Raw genomic sequence first — 24,062 nt, forward strand, 5'->3', positions numbered from 1 at the left:
CCCTAGTCAGAGTATTTACAAGAATCAACCCATTAATGCATGAGTAAGTGGAACAACAAATCAATGTTTCTCTCTCACAAAAATAATTTTAAAAAATCAATAAATAAAAATTTAAAAAGAAATAAAACCATAAAGAAATCCTTGCTTGTTACCCCCTCTGCTCTATGCATGAGACAGAGGAGGAGGTTATTTAGGGGAAACTGGGTGGTCGAGGGGTTGCCTTGGCAAGCTCCTTAACCTTTCTGCACCCAGTTTCATCATCTCGGAAATAGTCTTTACCTCCTAGGATTCTTATGAGGATTAAGAGAGTTAATAGGTATAAAGTGCTCAGAACAGAGCCTGGTGCTTCGTGGTGGTGGTAGTGGTGGTAATGACATGAGAATGATACGTGATTCTCTCTGAACACTAGAGTTGTTGGAAAATTGATGGAGACCACGGGTGAGCTGTTAGGTGAGGTCTCCCATAGAACCACCTGCATGAGAACGCTCTCCCTTTGAAGTTGGCGGTGATGGTGATGGCAATTTGTTGGGTCTTCAAACTGGGATGTGTCAGGTGTTCAGTAAAGGCTCATTTGCATATAGCCTGAATTTCCAGAGGAAGATAGAGTGACTTTTATGATAAAATATGTTTGTAAGTTTTTATAATAAAATCATTACTTTTAACTGCCATCCACTTATAGATTTTCCACAGAAATATTTGAGTCTTGAACAGGTATTTTTTTTTTAATTTATTGTGTTCTCATGCATATAATAGTTTTATTATTAGTGTTAGCAAAATGTGATAAGGAATTGAAAGCTTCCTCTGATAAAGCAAAATATATTCCAAAAGCCATGGCTAATTTTTATGAAGGCTGCTTTGGATTATCCATTCCATAGTTCACACCCATTGATGCAACTGGTCGGTGGTTGAACTCATTTGGATTTCCATTGCACAGCAGGTATCTCAGACCCCAGGATGCAGGGGAGAGGTCGTTATGGCAAAGAAAATGGCACAGGCTGTTGGCCACTCCCCCTGCACGTATGTCTTTCCTTAAACAGCCTGAACACGTCATGCGGCTCCTATCACAGTCAGCTGTACAGTATGGTTCTCCCGTCCCTCCCCCACACCCTTTATAGCTGTGTCCTTGGTGGTGTGGGAGGTATATCGTACTCATTTTCTTTCCACTGCACCTTTCTGTTGGTGGGAAGCACAGTAAGAACTGTTCAGTCACATGGTGAATTAGTGGAGACGAAAGCTGTCTTAGTAGCTGAACATGTAACGGAGGACTGGGGTTCTGGAGTCTTCTAGGAGCACTCTGTTAGGGTTCTCCATTCTGCTGGTAAGTCAGTCACTGGAGCGGTGAGTGGCCATCACGGGGCTGAGCAAGTGATCTGAGGCAGCCAGGGCCTGGAGTGATGGTGCAGGTCTCGCCGGATTCTGTAGGCGACGCTCACTTGTGTCCACAGCATTATGTTCCTAACCCGGTGAGAGAAGTCGCCATTGCCGCTTCCCGCTCTCGCTGTAGGAGCTCTCACAGTTCTGGAGGAGGCTGCCCCTCTCTGTTCAGTTTCTGCGCTGAGGTGGCCAAGTGGACGTGGGGAAGGCCAGTCCAGTGTTCGGCAGCTTGAAAACAGGATGCCATTGATTGTCATGTGGAGGAGAGTGGAACCTGGCTGATCTCAGTGTTTGTTTCAGTGATTATGTAAACTTTGATTTTCAGGCGTTATTTTATTTTTTCTAAGTAACAGATTTCTGTACTGGGGAAGGGACAGGACCAAACTGCTCCTGAGATATTTGAATAGCACAGAACATTTGTTGGGGGTAAGATTCGTGCACTGAAAAATGTGAAGGATGTTTGAATTGTTAACGGAAATTTACTTTCTGTTAATGTCACGGCATTTTGTAAAATTGAATTTTATTATCATGTTCCTGAGTTGCTTAATAAAAAAGTACATCCCCAGCCATATCATATTCACTCAGAATTAGGTCATATATTCCAACCCTGTGTACATAAATAAATTATGGCGTTCTGTACAGAAACAATTTCAGTTATTTTTTTCTTTATAAAATGATGTCTTTCTGCCTCTTGGTCATAATATTGCCTTTTGGAGCCCTGTAGACTAAATCTCTTACCAATGTTTAGTTTTTATTATTGGGGTTTTAACATTGAAAACGGTAATTGATTATTTTAAAAAAACAGTCAGCTCTCTTACACTCCCCTCCTATCTCACTCCCAAAGGTAACTGCGTGTTCAGTTTTGTTTATTTCCTTCCAGGCCTTTAAAGATGCACATATATTGTACATGTGCAGGTTTTGTTTCTATTTGTAAAATGAGATCATATGATATATGTTGTTCTGCAATTAAAAAACACTGAACAGCCCTGGCTGGTTTGGCTCAGTGGATAGAGCATCAGCCTGTGGACTGAAGGGTCCTGCGTTTGATTCTGTCAAGGGCACATGCCTGCAGTGCATGCTTAATCCCCAGTGGGGAGCATGTAGGAGGCAGCCAGTCAGTGATTCTCTCTCATCATTGATGGTTCTCTCTCTCTCTGTCTCTCTCTCTCTCTCTTCCCCTTCCTCTCTGAAATCAATTAACCCCCCCCCCCCCAAACAAACAAACAAAAGACACTGAACAATTATGGTATGGTTTTCTTTCCATGTTAGACATGAAAGTCTGTCTTCTTTTTTCCTTTTTTTTTTAACAGTTACATCATGGTTGGATGTACCATTCTGTGTTGTTAGACAATCTGGGTTATCTGGGCTGTGCATAATCTTAAGCATAGATGAAGCTGATCTGAGGCTGCCGCTTCCCTTGTAGCTCCTGGTCCTGCCTGTTTTCTTCTCACCTCATACTGTGCGGCTTGGAGGTGTGGGGATCCTCCTCATTGCCACCCCAAACCATCCTCCCGCCAGCCTCTGTGAAAACACCCAGCTTGGAGTATCTGTCAGCTTATACCACTCCCTTCCCTTCACGTTCTGCCTCACTCCCATCCTTCACCCTCATTCCTACTAGATTTTAGCTTCTAGTTGTTACTCCCTTCATGCTGTTCCTCTCATCGCTCTTGGTCTACTTCCTCCGTGACCTTTGATCCCACCTCAGATACTCAGTCCCACAGTCCTTCTAAAAATTAAACCGATTTCTCCAAGTTTATGGTTAATTCTTTTATTGATTTACGTAAGCAGGAAAGTGTATTTGTTCATGGCTCTGCCTTCAGAATACCTCCAGCGTCTGACCCCTTCTGCTGTCACAATCCAAACCCTGATCATCTCAAACTGCAACAATTGCTGCAGCTTCCGAACTGGTCTCCCTGCTGCTTCCTGCTTCCATCCTTTCCGCCTGTTCCCAACCCAGCAAGCCCTGCAGTCCTGTTAAACTGTCAGCCAGGGCATGACTTCCATCTCTCCTCACATCTCCCAGCGGCTTCCATCTCAATTTAGAGGGAAAGCTAACAAGTCCCTGCGGTTCCTATGTCTGCTCCCCTCACCTCTCCGACCTCACCTCCCACGTCTCTCTCCTCACTGTGTTGAGTCCCATTGGGCTCCTTGCTGTTGGAACAGGTCGCCACATTACTGCCTCCGGGCCTTTGCACTCGCACGTCCCCACGTCCAGCTGCCTGCCCTGTGCTTCCCCAGAGATCCGCGTGTCTCCCCCCCCCCCCCCCCCCCCCCCGCAGGCTTCCATTCGAATGTCACCTTCTCAGTGAGGCCTTCCATCACCCTTGGAATGTAGGTCTCCTGAAGGCATGGACTTCCTAAAAATGACTGCTTTTGTCTCTTTTGTTCAGTGCTCTGTCCCAGTGCTTTGCATAGTGTCGGGCGCAATATCAGTGTCTGTCAAGTGCATTGAATGACTGTAGTGCTTATCCGTTTTTCTTTTTATCGTTTTTTAAAAAATGAAGTTAGAACTTCACTGAACAGATAAAAACTAAAGACAGAAACTTTTTTTTGTGGGGTATTTTTTTGTATATACAAAATGTTAAAATCAGCTTTCTTATTTGTGAAACTGCTCTCAATAAAATGTCACCTTTTTCAGCTTGTTAAAATTTTCAAAGCAGTTTCACATATTTATATTTAACCTACCCAGTGGGGTAGGTAGTGGAGTCAGCATTTTGTGGAAAAGCAAATGGGGGCTCAGAGAAGAGTTCTTTTGCTCACAGTACAGCTGCTAAGTGGAAAGCTGCCATTGCAACCTGCTCCTGATTCTGAGGGAAGGACTCTTGTTTCCTCATTTAGGAACATCTTAAAACGACAGAAACACGGCAGGGGTTTTATTTTGAAAGTCTGGAGAAAGGAGCTCTGATTTCTTATTCCGGATTTAGCCTGCCTTTTGTTCCCATGTTGAAAGTACGTAAAATAAATGGTTAACTTTAAAATTCCTGACAATGACAGATCAACAAGTTTTATTTCTCTCACCTGTGGAGGAAGTGGCCTCCACCCAGTTTTACTGAATTAGGAGGGAAGTGATTTTTTCAAGTGATAAAAAAGAAATAAAATTCCATGCTCTTCCCAGAGGAGGAGTTCAACAATTGGGAGAATGGTGTGAGACCATATGTTGGTTTGTAAAAGGATATAACTTGTAAAGATGTTTCCTTTGATGCCTGTGATGAATATGGATGTGTTTCCCTTCTAAAGGGTCCAGATTAAATTATTCAATTAGCTCTGCACTGAAGGATCTAAATATAGGGAGAGGGTTCAGGCTGTCCTGCCTCGTGAATGTCCGCTCACCCCTACAGATGTGCAAGTTTGTTGTCATAAACAGCACCTGTGAGTTCAGTGGAACAAGAGAAAAATGTTCCAAAAAATGAAACAGTAATTTTTTTTTTTTTAAATAACGGATAGTTTTTTCCGCCTGTTCCATTTTTCCTGTGAATTTGGCATGTGCATTTTTTTTTTTTTAAAAAAAAACCTGATGAATAGGCATTAATATCTATTCTGGTTTAAAATGTAGATCAACCACTTGCTAGAACATGGCCTCAAGAAAGTTACTTAACCTCTGAACTCAGGTTTATTAAGTAAAGTCGAGATAACGATACATACCTTAGAGAACTCCTGTAAGGAGTCAGTAAGATGTTTGTAAAAACAATCAGTATAATGCTTGTGTAAGTAATAGCTCAATTAAACTAATTTCACTCGCTTGCTAATGATGAACCATTCATAACTGGCCACTCAATGGAAATTTACCACATTTAGCATTCTTTGTCATCTGTAGCATTGCTGTGCTATGATAACAATGACTCAAAGAGAAGTCTTTTTTCTTAGAGACAACCACTGTAGACGTCTCCCCTCTTGTAGTCAATGCAATTAAATTCTAAAATGCCTCCGGTCTTCCGTGTCCTATGTTTGAGGAGTGAGCACTTGCGGGTCAGTGACTCAGCAGTGTTTGAGATGACTAGAGGAGAAGTTTGTCAAGGTGAGGTACTTGGGAGCTGGCTCTCTCGAAGGCCACCCTGTGCTAAAGGACAGTTTCCCGTGACAAGGCTGAATTTAAGAAAGGGGATTCAGTGGGACTAAGGAATGCCATACAACTTTTGGAAGAAGTGGCAAGGAGATAGAGAAAGAAGCCAAGTTTGTGTGCTGACGTTGACAGGAAGAAAACTTTTAAGCGCCTTCAGTCTCCTTAAGTAAATAGCCAGTTCGCCAATGAAACATAACAGAACTGACACTTGCTGGTCTATATGGAATCTCTCTGACTAAGAAATTGGCCAGTTGGCCTACACACAGCCCAGTTTTATCAGGATGGACGGACAGACTTGTGTATGCAGAGCAGGACACGAAAGCATTCCTGTCCTAAAGAATTTTCTAACACAATGAAGATATACTGAGTAGCATACTTGGCACTCCTCAACTATACTCCTAAACTGTAAGCCACATACAGGTCTGACCTTGCAGACTCCTGTAATCGTGGCATCCCTTGCTGCGTTTTCATCAAGGGAGCGCTACTTTTGAAATCATTTGACTGAAATGTCACAGCTAGTGATGAACGGACATGTGGTAGGTAAGCTAGCATTCAGGGTCTGCGGTACTCCCTTTCTTTTGGATCCCCGAGATTCCCATTCACTTAACACTCTGTTGAGACACCACATGGCAGCTCTTGCTAGCATGTCACTCAGTCACACCTGAGAGGCTGGGAGCTGTGTGTAAAGGCAACAGTACCTGCCTAATTGCATCACTCAAAAGGCTTTCAAGTGGCTTGTCCTCCCTCCCACCTTCAACCCCCCATCTCTCCAGATTTGGGAAATTACTCTCTGAAAAAAATAAACATGTTCATGAGAAAATGGCAAACTAGTTATTGTGCCAGCAATCACATGTTTAGAAAGTTGGGAAATGTTTGGAAGTAACCAAAACAAGGCTTGATAGTAAGGGGTTCCGTGAGGTGAAATTTGACTCTAGGTGTTGTTGACAGCAGGGCTTTGCTGATGCTTTGATTTGAAACCCAGGGGAGTTCTGTGATCCCCAGAGGATCTTCACATTGCTTTCTCGCGTAGGAAGATTGTTTAAGTACGTTTTCTTTTTCTGAGGGCTCTGTTGAAGTAGAGTTCCTTTTAGTCCAGCTGCCAAGCAGTGCAGTAGGTTGTTTCACAAGTGCTTTGGAATCTGTGAAAGAAATGGAGAGAGATTTTATCTATTCTCACTTTTTTTTCTTGTTCTAAGTCCTCCACCCCTTATTTTGGTTGGTGATGGGCTACCTTTGGTTATTTTGGACTACTTTTCACCCGTCTGAAATGGAGAAATGTCGAAAGTCAAGAGCCAACTGCTCTTTTAAAACAGGAAACAGAAACAGAGGCGCTTCACCTGTTTTCTCCTACAATACCAATATTTCAAAAGCAGGCTAGTTACCAGTTGGGGTAACTGGGGGAAAGAAACATTTGAATATTGTTGAAACCAAATCAGAGAGCATTGTTACTTTGGGGTGTTTTCTGAGACTGAAATAGAGAAAACCCATCTCTGTTTTTATGTTCATTGTAATGGCATTATCCTGTGTAGCAAAAGTTAACTTTTTTTTTTTTCTGTCTGCCTTTAGTGTCAATATGTATCATTTTCCTTAAGGATCTGTAAAATAAGTAACCTTTCATGCTTTTATTAGGAACTGTTTCGTGTTGGTACCATTTTTAGTTGTACTCTTAATAGTCCATTTTGGAATAATGAAAAATTACATTACAGATCTTCTCCCATGTTCATCTTTTTCTCCCTTTGTTGATGTTTTAATTTAGCTATGCATGCTCATCAGGCCTTGAATCCTATCTAAACTTGGATGTTAGGATAGATTACACATACCTTTTCATAATACTAATTCATATCGCCACCAATCACTTTATGCAACACGTCTTTTCCATCTCCTTAGCATTCCCTATAGTGATGTGTTGTAGATATAAAAATGCTAAACTACAAAAATCATATGGTTTGCTTATGATTTCTCTGATGCCCTGCTGTAGCTCTTCTTTGGAAACTCAAATCTTACTTTTTCTGTTTATTCATAAGATTATCTGTTTAAGCCCTAGCCGGTTTGGCTCAGTGGATATAGAGCATCCGCCTGTGGACCGAAGGGTCCTGGGTTCGATTTTGATTCTGATTCCAGTCGAGGGCACATACCTTAGTTGCAGGCTCCTCCCCCATCTGGGCCCTGGTTGGGACGAGTGCAGGAGGCAACCAATCAATGTGTCTCTCTCACATTGATATTTCTCTCTGTCTTTCCCTCTCTCTAAAAGTCAATGGAAAAATATCTTTGGGTGAGGATAAAAAAAAAAAAAAAAAAAAAAGAACCAAGGTCATCTGTTTAAGAAGAAAGCTAGTGGTATGAGTCAGGAAGTGTGCACCGGTTTATTTGCTTACTTGGAAAAATACTCGCTTCCCCCAAAAAAGGATAAAATATTTTTATAGAAAGATAATTTTATAAAATTGTCTTTTTTTCTTAAACGACTCATCCAAATGTAACCATTTTCAAAGTAAAGTTAATCAATACCTTGTGATTTTAGTTCCTTGGTTCTTTTGATGTTTATGCTTTGAAGTTTCACCTTTAGAATTAAGATAATGAACCAAAGAACAAGAAATGAATTTTAAAAAGTGAGTTGCTTGTGTCATTGAAAATAGATCATTTACCTTCTATTTTCAAGGTAGTAGGATTCTGATTTTTTTCACCCCAGTCACTTTTTGGAGCATATATTTTATGTTAATTTTTATTGAATAATCTAATTATTCTTTCAATATTTAATGGGATCACTTGAATCCCATGCCAGTGCAAGATATGTAAAGTGGCACTGGTCTGAAGCTACAGAGGACATTGGGTCATTATCTGTCTCCTCTCCTTCTCATCCTTTTATTAACGGTACTTGGTTTGTAACACTTGGTGGTGGCTAATCTCCTACCCGTCGGCCCCCCCCCCCCGCTCCCCACACCTTCTTAAAAAAATATATCTTCAGATACAGATCAAAGTAATTTCCTTTTAAAACTTACCGTGGAAATTGGGATCCGAACGATAAGAAGTGGCAGAGGGTGTGTTTTGTTGATAGTCACACAGTCAGATAATTACGAGTGTCTTCACTGGAAGAGGGAAGATAAAGAAATGCCCATGGTGGTCCAGTTGGCTACTTAGGTTTCCTTTAAATATAAAGCGAGTTGCATGGCAGTTAAAAGCTTGTTAAATTTTTTTGCTTTTTTTCCTTTTAACATTAAGGAACACCACATAAGTTGCAAAATTAAATATCCAAGTCAAAAGGCGTATTTTTCTCACTTGGCTTCTGGCAGGGCTCAGAGAAACCCTTCTCAGGAATAGGACCCACAGGGAAGGGCTCCAAATTGAGAACCCTGTTTTAAACTCCCATTTTCATTACTTCTGAAACCAGATCGCACTACAGGTCCAGCCTGACATGGAAGTAGAGATTGTGTGTGGCCTGAGCTCCTGAAATTGAGTTTTGTTGATTTGTAATTAGCAAATTACATATAGAAGCTTTAAACATTTATTTTAAAGTTATAGTTTTTCATTAAAGAGTGTTTGGAAAGTTTAGAAAAGTAAGAGAGAGAGAGAGAGTACTAACCTTGCATACCCAGCCACTGTTCATATTTTGGTGTATCTGCATAGTAGTTTATGTTATAGATATCACTGTGTTCTGCTTAAGGGTTTTCCCCAGTTATTATGTAGTTTTTATAAGCATAATTTTAAAGGGTTATATAACAGTTTATTGAATGAATTGTACTATAGCTTACATAACTATGTTCCAATTATTAGATACTTCTTTTTCCCCCCATAATAAATAATGCTCTGATGAAAACCTTTGTACAAAAACTTTTTACCTTTTCTAGTTCAGAATATTTCAGACTAAGTTTCTAAAAGTGAAACAAAGATCTCCATATTTTATGGAGGCTTCTGGGGGGTTCTTTACTAGATTAATGGTTTTTTCTTTTTCTTTTCATTTTTTTGTCAGTGTGAAATGTTTGTATTTGGAGAAGCGGGAAGGAAATCTCTGTTTGCTGACTCATGTTTTTATTTTGCACTTTAAACTGATAAGGCCACTTAACTTTTGACATAAACTAAAGCAGGAAGTACAAAAAGGGGCAGAAAAAAATGAGTTGTCTTGCCAAGGACAGAGTATCATGGACTTATTTGAATTCCTACTGGGAGGTAGATGACCTGTTTGACTTGTATATATTAGAAAAGTGCTTAACTCAGAAACACACAAATTAGTGATCAGCCTGCATTTTGGGTCATCTGTGCATTTATATGCAAAGGGTATGATCTTGGCCCTTTGATTTTTGTGAGTGACATCAAGACATTCACCCCCTAACTGGCCCCTGCGGTACTTTGAAGCAGTATGTTTTGTTTCTGTTTTTTGTCTTGTCTCTGTATGGAGATTTCCGGTATTGAGGATATCACCTTAGCTGTCTTTCTAAAGCATAGATCTAGTCATGTCGATGCTCTTATTTAAAACCGTCCACTAGTCTACAGAATGAGATGTATCACAGGCCCTTCACAAGTCTTAACCCTGCCCTTCTTATCAGTCTTGTATTATCTCCCACCATCTTGAACCCTAGCATTTCTATTGTGTGTCTGTTAAAACTAGCAATTTAGAAAAGTGGTTAGCCCTAGCCGGTTTGGCTCAGTGGTTAGAGTGTCAGCCTGTGGACCGAAGGGTCCCGGATTCGATTTTGGTCAAGGGCACGGTCAAGGGCACATACCTGGGTTGCAGGCTCCTCCCCGGCCCGGGTCCTGGTCAGGGCTCATGTAGGAGGCAACCAATCGATGTGTTTCAATCACATCGATGTTTCTCTTTGTCTTTCCCTCTCTCTTCCACTCTCGCTAAAAACTAATGGAAAAATATCCTCGGGTGAGGATTAACAACAAAAGCGTGGTTACTAAAAGAAATTGAGGCTGCCGAGCCAGACGCATGGGTTCAAACTCTGACTCTGCCTTACGGCTGTGTACATAAACAACCTCGGGCAAGTCATACAACTTTCTGCATTCCCCTTTCCCTAGCTGTAAAATTAGTGGTCACAACAAACCCTCCAAACTAGTTAATAGATGTGAAGTGCTTGGAACACATTCTGTCCGGTAATGATTGCTCAAAATGTCAGCTTTGTTGTTTCACAGAATTCTACCCATCCTTTAAGGCCGGTCTATTCCTTCCTCGTTGACGAACTTCCTGAAATCCTGGAATTAATTGTTCTCTCTTTTTTTCCTGCTTTTCTATGTTATTGGTGCCTCTTTTGGAGCTTTCACCGCATAGCATCATAGTTAGGCACTGGCTCTTGCATTAGAATGTGAGCTCCCTGGGTGTGTAGACATCTGTGCCTCTGTCCTCGGAGAAGCGCCGTGCTCAGTACAGCGATATTGGGTGAATGTCAATTTGAAGTTAAAACACGGGTCTGAAATGGGGGTTCTTAATCCCCTGCCACCCCCGAACACATGTATTAGTGTAACAAACCCTTCAGTGATAGAGCTTCAAGTAACCTCGAGTGATTTTCCAATAACTCATCCCCTCTACTTAAAAATCATTGGCTAAACTATAAAGAAGCAGTTTTTGGAATAAAAGAAAATAACATATAGAACAAGAAGAAATATATTCCCTTCATACATTGTGACTTGAGGACTAGACAGAAGTTGTCTTTCTTGTTCTTTTGCAAAGCTAACTTTTAGTATATGATCATGTCAGTAGGTACACTCTGACCAAGTGTGACTTTTGATAATAGCATCATTTTGTTTCCTGTTAAATGAAAATAATACCAGCATGAAAAGAACTGGTAAATTTGGGTAAAAATCTTTACTTTAAAAAAGGAAACTACTGACTGCCACAGCCTATTCAATAATATTCATATTAGGTAATATTTATTCATATTAAATATTGAATAAAGTTGAAGCCCCACACTTGGCCTTCTGATTTCTCCAGGGAGCTAAACATTTGTTTAGAATCTGCTGTGTGCCAGGCACTGTGCTGGACTCCAAAGATAGGAAGACAGAAGATTGAATTCCTTATTTTATAATGAGAAAGATGTGTAAATGACCACAGAGTAGCTATGGACATGCACAGTGTGCTGTGAAAGCTGTTCATAATCATTATCTTTTTTAATTTCGAGGATCAGTAATGATTTTCCCCTTTTATTTGTTATTGATAATAAATGCCTTCTCTTTTATTAACCAATTTTTCTAGAGGTTTATTCAATTTTATTAGTCTTTTCAAAGAACCAACTTTGATTTTATAGGTTTTCTCTATTCTTTTTTTTTTTTTAATAACTACTGTCATTTCCTTCTACTTTCTTTGGATTTAATTTAATGTTTTTTCTTGTGGTGGATACATAGAACATTGGTTTTCAACTTTATCTTTCTTTTCCAATATTTGCATTTAAGAGTATACATTTCCCTTTAAGCATGGTTTGAGCCATATCCTACAGGTTTTGATTTATCATATTTTCATAATCATTAAGTTAAAAAGGGTTTCTAATTTAGAACTGAGGTTTCTTTTTGACCCATGGATTATTTAAAAGCATAATTATTTTCGATAACAACATTTTGTTACTGATTTCTTAGTTATGCTATGATCAAAGGACTCATTCTGTATGGTTTTGCTCTGTATGGAGATTTGTTTTATGGCTCATTATATGGTCATTTTGGTTAAATATTCCATGTGTATTTGAAGGTATTTTGCACTCTACAGTTCTTGGATACAATGATATACTCATATGAATTGGATCAAGTTTTTAAACACGTTGTTAATCTTCTGTTATCTATTGATTTTTGTTTGCTTGTGTTATCAGTTACTGTGTTAATCTTCCACTAGCTTGTGGGTTCTCTTTATTATTTTCATTCTGTCAGTTTCTGCTTTATGTATTTTGAGACTGTTACTATGTGCATAAAAATTTGATATGTTCATGGTGTCGGGATTGTGATATATTCATGGTAGATTAACTCATTTAACATTATGAAATGTCCCTTTTTATCTCTGATTATGCTTCTATTTTGAAGCCTATTTTGTCTGATTGGCTAGCTTTGCCAGCATTTTGGTAAGAATAACCATCCTTCCTATCAACCTTTCTTCACCCTTATATTTAATCTGTGTCTCTCATAAGTACACTGTGGTTAAGAGAAGCTCCCCATCCTCACCCCCATCTTTTACTTACATATTTAATCTGTTTATATTTAAGTAATTGCTGATACTTTGGAGATTAGATCTAAATTGTATTGTTATTTATTTGTCCCATCCACTATTTGCTTCTTTTTTCCCCTTATATTCTTTGTATTAGTCATATTTTAAAAAATAATTTACATATTTTAAAACTACTATTACCTTTTTATAGTTTTTAAATTATTCCTTCAGTGGTTGCTTTATTATGACATGACTAAAACATATCAATAATAATTTAATTCTTTACTGTAGCCTGGGTAATAGAGGGAGCTTAGAACACCAACCTCATTTAGCTCTTTCTGCTTTTTTTGGGTTATGCATCTTAATTGTATGTTTTAAACACCAAAGCGATTCCTACTATTGTTTTGTGACATCAGTATTCATTTAGACTTACCCTTACTTACCCTTCTGGAACTCTTCATTCTTTCCGGCAGTTCCTTGTTTCTTTCTAGGAACTTTTTCCTTCTGCCTGAGGAATTCCTGCTGGAAGCCAGTTTTCTCAGATTTTGTTTGTTGGAAAACATCTTTATTTCACAATCATTTCTTTGCATGATTTTTTCTACTAAGTATAGAATTCTGAGTTATCAGCTCTTTATTTACATTTGGCATGCTAAGGATGTTATTTCATTGTATTTATCCTTTTGGGGATTTATAGGGCTTCATGAATCTGTGGCTAGATGTCTGTTGTCAGTTTTGGTAAAGCCTTGTCCATTATCTACAAATATAGCCTCTGTCACTCTTCTCTTTTCTCATCACCTTGATCCATTTTAGTATTAAGATGATTCTAAGCTATGTTTTAGTATAAAAACTGGTCCATGTCATTTTTGCCCTTATGGGTCTGAACTAAAAGCCTAGTGCACTCACCAGGCCTTCTTAGCAGGCCCTCAACTCCATTTTTTTTTTTTTTTTTTTGTCTCCACCATAAGATTACTGAAATCTCTGCTTGGGTCTTTAGCCTCTTTCAAAATGGCTACTAGGCCTCTTGCTATTCATAGCATAGGCTTTGCAAATGCCTTGAAAAGAAAAGCAATGAAGAATGCTCAGCTCACTTCATTGCTTTTTCCTTTTCTCCAATATCTTGGCCACTATGGTCCTGAGTACCTTGGTTGCTTTTTAAAAAATATATATTTTTATTGGTTTCAGAGAGGAAGGGAGAGGGTGAGAGTAACATCAATGATGAGTGAGAATCATGAATTGGCTGCCTCCTGCACGCTCCCCGCTGGGGATCAAGCCGGAAACCCCACCATGTGCCCCCACCAAAACCAAACCATGACCTCCTGGTTCATAGGTCAACACTTAACCATTGGGCAATACCGGTTGGCACCTTGGTTGATTTTTCATGCCATTAAAAACCAGGCCCCCACCCTAGTTTGTTTGCATTTTATACAGCTTTTAGAGTAATCTTTGGGAGGAGGTTGGTTGGATACATGCTACTGCACCTTAGCCAGAGTTTGTGTAAAGTTATCCTCTTTAATCTTTCTCACCGTTTGTGCTTACGTCTGGTTAAAGGTAACTAGAAAGTTTAAATGAGACAACTTCACTTAAAGAATTTGGTAAAGTATGTGTTCATGTGCATCATTCTGTTCATGGCCATAGAAAGCAAATTTGAAAAAGTGTGAAATAAATTTCTTACCTTACATATCCTGTGGCCAATAGACATAGGCTTGTTCATTGAATAAGTACCCTAAATTGTTGCTACATTTATGTGGTAAAAATATAACTACCTCTCCTTTTAGCATTAAAAATACTTGAACAAATGAAAACCTTTGTTTTTGTTGATTCAGGTGTGTCTTAAAATACACTTTTAGTGCTATAAATGAATCTAAATATAAAACATTATAATATCTGATGAGAACTTGAACTGTTTTGTACTAAGGTGTCTATTGCTTCTGTATCAGAAATCATGTAAACGGTAACACACTACTTTTTTAATGTATTTATTTATTTATTTATTTTAAAATATATTTTTATTAATTTCAGAGAGTAAGGGAAAGGGAGAGAGAGACAGAAACATCAACGATCAGAGAGAATCATTGATTGGCTGCCTCCTGCATGACCCCTACTGGAGATCGAGCCCACAACCCGGGCATGTGCAGGAATCGAACCATGACCTCCTAGTTCATAGGTCGATGCTCAACCACTGAGCCACACCGGCCTGGCAGTAACACACTACTTTTAAAACTGTGTCTCAGTTTATTCATCTGTAAAATGACAGTGCTTTTATTAGCTAGCTGAAAGGATTATTTAAAGGATTAAATGCTGTGTGTTAGTCTGCTTGAGTTGCCATAACAAAGTGCAGCAAGTCCTTGAATGACGTCATTTTGTTCAACGTTTTGTTATAACGTTGATGAGATGCCATACAAATTCTTGTTTGTATCAGTTAGCCTATGGTAAAAATCGGATTCCTTATACATTGTTTTGCTTAAAGTCGCAGAACGTATCGAGAACATTGCATGAGGCCTTACTGTACTATAGATTGTGTGGTTTAAACAACAGACATTTATTTGTCACAGTTCTGAAAGCTAGGAAGTCCAAGATCAAGGTCCCAGCCAGTTTGGTTTCTGGTTTTCTCTTCTGGGCTTGCAGATGGCTGCCTGCTCTCTGTGTCCTTACATGGCCTTCCCTCGGTGCATGGGGAGAGAGAGAGAAAGAAATACCCTCCCTTCTTCCTGTAAAGCCACCATTCCTATCAGATATTACCCCACCCTCATCATCTCATTTAACCTTCATTATTTCCTTAGCGGCTCCCTCTCCAAATATAGTGATGTTGGGGGTTAGGGTTTTAACATGAGTTTTAGGAGAGACATAGTTCAGTTCATATCATACTATAATAGATAAAAGCACTTAAAATCATACCTGGCCCATAGTAATTCTTTAATAACTTGTGGCTTGTGGTAGAGATGATTTTCAACATTTTTTTTTCTTTTCCCTTTTCCAGGTACTGACTCTGGGTTACCTTTTGAAACACTAGGAATGGTCCTTCCTACTTTTCAGCACCTCAAGACTAAGAAGCTAAGGAGAGTCCTATGTAAATAAAGGGAAAGCCCTCCTCTGGTCCTTTTGCATTTGGAGGCTCCTGTATCTTACCATAAACAAGGAGTGTCTGACTGGTGCCATCACCATGAACGTGACAAGTTTATTTTCCTTCACAAGTCCGGCCGTGAAGAGACTTCTCGGGTGGAAGCAGGGCGACGAAGAAGAGAAATGGGCAGAGAAAGCGGTGGATGCTTTGGTGAAAAAACTGAAGAAAAAGAAGGGGGCCATGGAGGAACTGGAAAAGGCCTTGAGCTGCCCGGGGCAGCCCAGCAACTGCGTCACCATCCCCCGCTCCCTGGACGGCAGGCTGCAGGTTTCCCACCGCAAGGGACTGCCTCACGTCATTTACTGCCGAGTGTGGCGCTGGCCCGACCTGCAGAGCCACCATGAACTGAAACCACTGGAATGCTGCGAGTTTCCTTTCGGCTCCAAGCAGAAGGAGGTGTGCATCAATCCCTACCACTATAAGAGAGTGGAGAGCCCCGGTAAGCGAGTCTTTTCAGTGTTGATGCGTGTAGCAGATTCGTGTGGTTTAAAACGTCAAAATAATTCCTCTTCAGTGGAATTTTGCTATGACATATTCCCTGTAGAGGATGTGTATGAATTATGTTCTGCAGTGGAATCATTTGATGCGATTACTTTATAAGATATTTCTAGTTTTTTACGTCTTACCTTTTAGGGGGGTCTATAGTGAAAGATACGCTACTTTAAAATTTGTACGGTTTTGCTCTCAAATTAGAGTCCGCATTGTGGACATTTGCTCCAATTGGAAAGTGATTAGGCAATCTTAAGCACTTAGGTATCTCATTGTCAGATTGGAACCGATTTTGTTGATGGATGAATGGTTACCAAGAGTTCCCAAATGAGTCTGTGCCTTAGAGTCACATGACCCCCCCTCCCAGAAATTCTGGCTCTTGTATAGCCTGGTAATCCATGTTTTTAACAAGGTGGTGCTGATGTAGTTTATTAGATTGTGTTTGCTAGGTCATGTCATAACATGGTTCTCAAGTAAAAGGCATTCTTTTTTTTTTAATGTAGTATTTAAGACATACAAACAGAGTTTAAAGACTGGGGAATAATATAATAAACATCTCTGTACCTATCACCCAGTTTAAGAAATAAGAGATTATAAATAAAACTGAAATTACAGTTTATACCTCTCTGATCCCATTCTCTTCAGTAACTACTATTCTGAATTTGATAAAATTTTATGGTTAGCACTAGAGGCCTGATGCACGAAATTCTTGCGAGGGGTGCGGCCCTCGCAGCCACATCAGCTGCCCTGGCTTCGTCCAGAAGGTTGCCCGGAAGGTCGTCTGGACAGTCGTTCCACTGTTCGGCCATCCGATCTAATTAGCATATTACACTTTTATTATTATAGATTCCTGTTCATGCTTTTTAAGTATAAGTAACAGTATTAGTACATATGAATTCATCTTGATACCTATTTTGTATACTTACGATTATCTATACTAATAAAAGCATAATATGCTAATTAGACTGGGCAGCCAAATGACCTTCCGGATGAAGCCAGGGCTGTGAGGGCCAAGGCAGCCGGGCCTGCAAAGGCCTACTCTTGCACAAATTTCATGCATAAGGCCTCTAGTTCTATAATGATATTGGAGGATCCTTCTACAATTTATTATATTCATTCACCATTATGTTTTTATGACTTCTATTTTATACACTGTAAGATTACTCTTTGAGTTCTGTGAAAAATCCCCTGGAGATTTTATTGGAATTTCACTGATTTCATTTGGGGCGGGACTGACATAGTCACACCTTGTGCATAATCTTTTCTAAAGTTATATAGGTCTTTTTAAAAATTTTCTCCATAAAGTTCTTGTACATCTTTTCTTAGATTTATTTCTAATCACTGTTTGGGTTCTATTGTACCTTTTTATAAGTTATATTTTGTTATAGTTGCTCTTGTTGGAACTGCACTTGCTTTTTACCAACAACCTTACTGGAATTCCCCTTATTCTAATATAAACATACTACTTACTGCTTGTTATACCTGCTGTGATGTTAATTTAAAAAAACCAACAATACACACACACAAAACTCAACTCAAAGAAACATGGTCTTCTTTTAGCTAGAAATTGAGATGGAGCAAAGAGTTTTGGAGAGTAAAAAATAGTGTATAAGTAGTACAGTCATGTGCCGCATAACAGTGTTTTGGTCAACAATAGACCACCAATATGACACTGGTCTCATAAGATTTTAATGGAGCAAAAAAATTCCTGCCACCTGGTGAGAACTCCACTGTCATTTCACTATCAAAGTGGTGTGTTTCCCTCCAAACATCACTCTTTGACCCAACCATTGTATCAAGGAGTTACATAAGCTTTTAAGGCCTACAACCTGAGGAGGACCTGTGTCCAGGCTGTTGCTAAAACCGAAGGGAACACTGAGAAGACACTGATGCAATTCTGGAAAGATTACATCTATGATGTTCAAGGTTTGCTTAAGAACCTTGCTTGGGTTTAGGGTGATGTCACCCAGGAGTCTATGAATGGCATCTGGAGGAAAGACACTCAGGAGGTTCATTCATGACTTCAGAGGATTTGCCCAGGATGAGGTAGTTGCAGAAATCAACAAGGCTGTGGCTGAGATGGTAAACAGACAACCTGAATGTGGGTGTGGATGAGGGTGACATTGAGGAGCTCCTGGAGGAATGGCTAATGAGGAGTTGTTGGAAGTGGAATAGGAATGCATAGCTGAAGAAGAAGCAAGAAAAAAGAAGAACCCCCAAGGAAACTCACAGTGAAGGGTTTAGCAGATGCTTTTGCAGACCTCAGCAGGTGCCTTAAAAGGCTCCTTAAGAGATTTGTACTCGAACACCGAAAGGTTTGGATGGTGCATTATCTGGTTACAAGAACATCTGTGATGAAGAAAAGAAACAAACCAAACCATCATGGACATATTTCTGGAAAGAGCGACACCTTCATGAGAAGAGCGACAGCCGGGTCCTTCAGGAGGTGTTCCAGAAGAAGGCACCGTTATCGTAGGAGAAGACAGTTCTATGGGTGTTACTGTCCCCGAAGCCCTTCCAGTGGGACAAGGTGTGGAGGTGGAAGACGGTGATGTAGGTGATCCTGACCTTGTGTTGGCATAGGCTAATGTGTGTGTTTTTGTCTTTAACTACAAAGTTTAGAAAGTAAAAAAAAAAAATTTCTTTAATTCTAAAAATAAAGCTTATAGAATAAAGACATATATCAAGAAAATATTTTTGTACAGCTGTATAATGTGTTCTGTTTTAAGCTAAATGTTGTTTCAAGGGTTGAAAAGAAAAAAATTAAAATGTTTATAAAGTAAAAAGTTATAGTAAGCTATGTTTTATTTATTATTGAAAAAAGGAAAGTTTTAAAAATAAATTTAGTGTAGCCTTCGTGTACAGCATTTATAAAGTCTTCAGTAGGGGATAGCAATGTCTTAGGCCTTCCCATTCACTCACCACCCACTGAGAGCAACTTGCAGTCCTGCAAGCTCCATCCAAGGTACATGCCCTATACAGGTGTATCATTCTTTATCTTTTCCACTACAGTGGGGCCTTGACTTACGAGTGTCCCGACTAACAAGTTTTTTGAGATACCAGCTGTCTCTCAGCTGATTTTTTGCATTGAGTTGATAGAGTAATTTGAGTTAACGAGCTCCTTAACGAGCTCGGTCTCGGAACGAATTTAAACTCGTAAGTCAAGGCCCCACTGTATGTTTTTACTGTACCTTTTCTATGTTTGGATTCAGACATAGTTACCGCTGTGTTACAATTGCCTACAGTATTTTTTACAGTAACATGACGTATAGACCGTAGGCTGGACCCCGTAGCCTAGGTGTGCAGTGGGCTGTCCCATCTAGGGCTGTGTAATTCAGCGGTTCTCAACCTGTGGGTCGCACCCCTGTGGCGGTCGAACGACCCTCTCACAGGGGTCGCCTAAGACCATCCTGCATATCAGATATTTACATTACGATTCATGACAGTAGCAACATTACAATTATGAAGTAGCAACGAACATAATTTTATGGTTGGGTCACAACATGAGGAACTGTATTTAAAGGGCCAGAAGGTTGAGAGCCACTGGTGTAAGTTCACTCTGTGATGCTCACACAATGACAGGATCTCCTAACGATGCATTTCTCGGAACGTAGACCCGCCAAGAAGTGAGACGTAACTGTGTGTACAAATAAGATTATTTAAGCGCGTGATCTTAAGAGTCTCTCTTTCTGCAAGTGTTTGGACAGTTTATAGGAAAGAGAAAGTTCATGCAGCTTCTGAAGACGATGGCCCTGCTGCTGATGTAACAGGTGACTCTTTCCTTGGACGTTGAGTAGCCTTAGAATCAAGGCTGCTCATTAGTGGTCGGGGTGAGTGTGGGTTTTCTTTTCCTTTACCAAAGGAAATGCTGACAGCGGTTAAGGAAGTCATCTGACTGTGGTTGTGAGGAGACCATTCCGCTGCTATCTGCTGCTACTAAAATGGCTTCACGGAGACTTCCTGTCGTTAAGCTTTTTTCTTTTCTTTTTTATGTGTTTCACATGGTTCTTGAAAATTATCTTCTGTCCTTTGAACTTCATTAACTTGAAAGGCCATGTTGAACCTGAGCTTGAAATTCTGAGATTTCCATTTTGATCTTTAAAGTAACACCCTGCAGTTAGCATCCAGGTGCTTTCATTTTCAGCGTAATGGCTCCCAGCTGCTGGAAGAATGAAATGCACCTAAAATCCTCTTCACCTGTTGCCGGAATGTGGGTTTCTGACTCTGGCTGCTTCGGTCATTATGTCATTTGTCACTCGGTGAATTTTACCTCGAAGAGGAAGTCTTTACATTACAGGAAAGGAGGAGGAATTGGTGGCTGCCAGGGGCTGAGGAGGGGAGTGGGTGTGGCTGTCAAGGGCACCAGGAGAGATCCTTGGGTTGCTGGACATTCTCCGTGTCTTGATTGTAATCAGTGTCAGTATTCTGATCCTGAGGTTGTTCTGTAGTTTTGCAAGGTGTTGTCATTGGAAGAGGCTGGGTAAAGGGTAGGCCGGATTTCTCTGTATTATGTCGTACAGCTGCATGTGAATCCACAATTATCTCAACTTAAAAAGTAGTGATTCGGGCCCTGACCAGTTTGGCTCAGTGGATAGAGCATCAGCCTGCAGACTGAAGGGTCCCAGGTTTGATTCTGGTCAAGGGCATGTACCTTGGTTGTGGGCACATCCCCAGTAGGGGTTGTGCAGGAGGCAGCTGATTGATGTTTCTCTCTCATCAATGTTTCTAACTCTTTATCCCTCTCCCTTCCTCTCTGTAAAAAATCAATAAAATATATATATATTTTAAAAAAGTAGTGATTCGGGCCGTACCCGGTTTGGCTCAGTGGATAGAGCGTCGGCCTTCGGAGTGAAGGGTCCCAGGTTCGATTCAGGTCAAGGGCATGTACCTTGGTTGCAGGCACATCCCCAGTAGGGGTTGTGCAGGAGACAGCTGATCGATGTTTCTAACTCTTTATCCCTCTCCCTTCCTCTCTGTAAAAAAAATCAATAAAATATATTTTTTAAAAAAGTAGTGATTCGGGAAGAAGCAGGTAGTTTAGCTCTTGACTCCGACAGTCACACCCCTGCTTTTCCTCCCGACAGCGTTGTGCTTGGACATGCAGCAGAGGTGCTCTGTGCATACTTCATATTTTCACGCACAGAATATTAAAAAGACATGACGTACTCAAGGATCGAGATGTAGTGCAGTTAATATTTTTAAAAATCAAAAGTCAATATCTTTTCTAAAAAATGTGTTTCTTTTATATTGGAATGTTTTTACTTGAAGCAGCGGTGACAGAAACTTCTATCTTATCCAGGTGATTGGGTTTTCTTTTTTCTGTGTTGGTTTTTAAGTCTTGCGTTAGTGCATCCATTTGGAGAAGTATTCGTTTATCTGAGTGGTGCTATCTAGGAGTCTGATAACTGAAGTTGTAATTCAGATACCAAGATAGGATCACTACAAGTGCTTTGAAGATTTGGGGTTAATTAGCAACAATTTTAACTATTAAAATAAAACATTAAGATATGTGTATTCAGGGTTCTCCAGAGAAACAGAATCAATAGGATACAGATACAGATACAGATATAGATACAGATACAGATACAGATACAGATACAGATACAGATACAGATACAGATACAGATAGATCAGAGGAGGTTTATTATAGGCTTTGGCTCACATGAGCATTGGGCTGAGGCATCTCACGACCTGCTGTCTGCAGACTGGAGAACCAGGAAAAGCTGGTGGTGTCACTCCCAGTCCTAGTCCAAGGCCTGAGACCCAGGAGCACCCGTGTCCCAGGGCCGGAGAAGATACCTCAGTTCAAGCAAAAAGAAAAAGCAAATTTGCCCTTTCTTTGCCTTTGCATGATGCCCACCTGCATTAATGAGGGCAGCCTCTCTACTCGGTCTGCAATTCAAAGACCCTTCACAGACACGTCCAGAAATAGCATGTACCATCCATCTAGGCATCCCTTAGCCCAGTCGAGGTGACACACACAGTTAGCTATCACTCTGTGTTCGTCTACATCTAAATTTCTCTTCAAACATTTATGGCACACATACTACTCCTCAGGAACTGAGTCCACCCAAGAACGACTGGCATGTAATAACAGCACAGTGTGCCAAGCTGTAGAATAGAAGCACGGACAGGGGGTGCAGCGAGATCTGACAAGCCTGAGAGTGGCCGCTCAGAAAGCTCACTCAGCTCACACATCTGGGCATTGTGTTCCAGTCTCCGTGGTGGTGCAGACATACAGGTATGTTTCATTGCACAGAGGATTTAGATCAGTTTATAAGAAGATATACAATAAGGTAGAAAGTAGTACTAATAAAGTAGACCAGGGAAAACAGATTAAAATGGAAAGTCAAGGCTAGGAGGAAATTGAGCACATGTGTGTTCCATAAGTTACTGTGGTGCGGATATACTGCTGTGGGTAGTAACTATACTTTTCTAGTCCTAGTCTGGATGGTTCTCTAAGCCTCTTGGTGAGGGAGGTGTGTATGACATTGGGATGAAGGAAGAATGTTTTAAAAGCTCTTAAGAGGTACAGATCCAGGCATGGTACCTGTGGGTGGGTGGTGGGGTAGAGCCACAGAGGCTGTTTGCAGAAGCTTCCTCGGGAGGGACTCCTGGGGTGCGGAGAGTGTCCCACCTGAGCACTGACTCTCGCTCAGTCCATCAGCGCTCCAGTCTCCATCCCGGTGGAAGTTCTGTTTTGACACAGTATTTAGTAGCTACTTCTGTCTCTTATCCAAGCTCAACACTCAGCCAAGTGGGCATGGAGTTTAGATGGTGAATTGTTCTCCTAGATACTATCATTGGTGTTTGGCTTGTGTTTGATAATTTCATCATTGTCATTTACAATAATACTAGAACAGATGAGGTAATATAATCATGAGTAGGATTTTATATGCAAGTATGTATGTATGTATGGATATATATATATATATATATATATATATTTAATATGAGTTTTGTGTGTGTTTTTTTTAACATTTTATTGATTTCAGAGAGGAAAGGAGAGGGACAGAGAGATAGAGACATCAATGATGAGAGAGAATCATTGGTGGGCTGCTTCCCACATGCCCCACACTGGGGATCGAGCCTGCAACCCAGGCATGTGCCCTGACCAGAGGTGGAACCATGACCTCCTGGTTTATAGGTCAACAATCAACCACTGAGCCACACCAGCCGGGCTATACCCAGATTTTTTAGTGGATTCCATATTTTAAACCTAAGGCAGAATGTGAAGTTTATTCTGATTTTTTAGTACATTATTTGGGGCATTGGTTTTGTGTGTTTTTATTAATAGATGAACAGATGGAAAGTTTTAGCAGCCACTAATTGTTATTTTTACATAAATTACATACATGGAAGCGGACATCTAGACAGTTATGTGATTTGTTTCTGGGTTGACATTTTCTTTTGCTAAATCTACTCCAATTTGAAATTTTAAGACTGTTTGCTACAGATTATACTAAGCATCTTTCTCCTACTTTTGCTTTCCTGACCTTTATCCTCTGTTTCATTCGTTTTTCTGTCTCTGCAACATTAGGTGGGCAAGAGCAGCTATTTTCAGATTTTGCTGGTTTATTTAAAGTTCAGCACTCTTCCATCCACCACTGCTGGTTTATAGCACCAAAGGAACCACAGCCCGTGTTAGAAGCAGCACACACACACACACACACACACACACACACAATGATGGAAAAGAACAATTTTGAAAACCATAGAAAAGTATTTGTCATGATAAATGAAAGAAATGGTGTATACACTGATTGCACTTATGTGAAAATTAAAGAAAAAGCCTGGCTAATACTTCCAAGTCCGCCTTTGGGTGAGATAATATTGAGACCTATGAGTCGTGCTTTAGGGCTTATTTTGCCCAGAGGTGGGTCATCCTCAGCCAGTGAGTT

At 40.2% G+C, this 24,062-nt stretch overlaps 1 protein-coding gene across 2 annotated transcripts in view; it reads left to right on the plus strand.

Moving 5' to 3' along the window:
- The window catches only part of SMAD1 (SMAD family member 1), a 68,721-nt gene that overhangs the window by 13,458 nt on the left and 31,201 nt on the right, over positions 1–24,062 (plus strand). For both annotated transcript variants that reach the window (XM_036312986.1, XM_036312987.1), the window contains exon 2: positions 15,529–16,111. In XM_036312986.1, coding sequence (XP_036168879.1) covers positions 15,712–16,111 — 400 coding nt within the window. In that variant the 5' untranslated portion in view covers positions 15,529–15,711. The remainder of the gene's footprint in view (positions 1–15,528; positions 16,112–24,062) is intronic.

This window comes from Myotis myotis, unplaced genomic scaffold (assembly GCF_014108235.1).
Source record: "Myotis myotis isolate mMyoMyo1 unplaced genomic scaffold, mMyoMyo1.p scaffold_m19_p_6, whole genome shotgun sequence".
NCBI lineage: Eukaryota > Metazoa > Chordata > Mammalia > Chiroptera > Vespertilionidae > Myotis > Myotis myotis.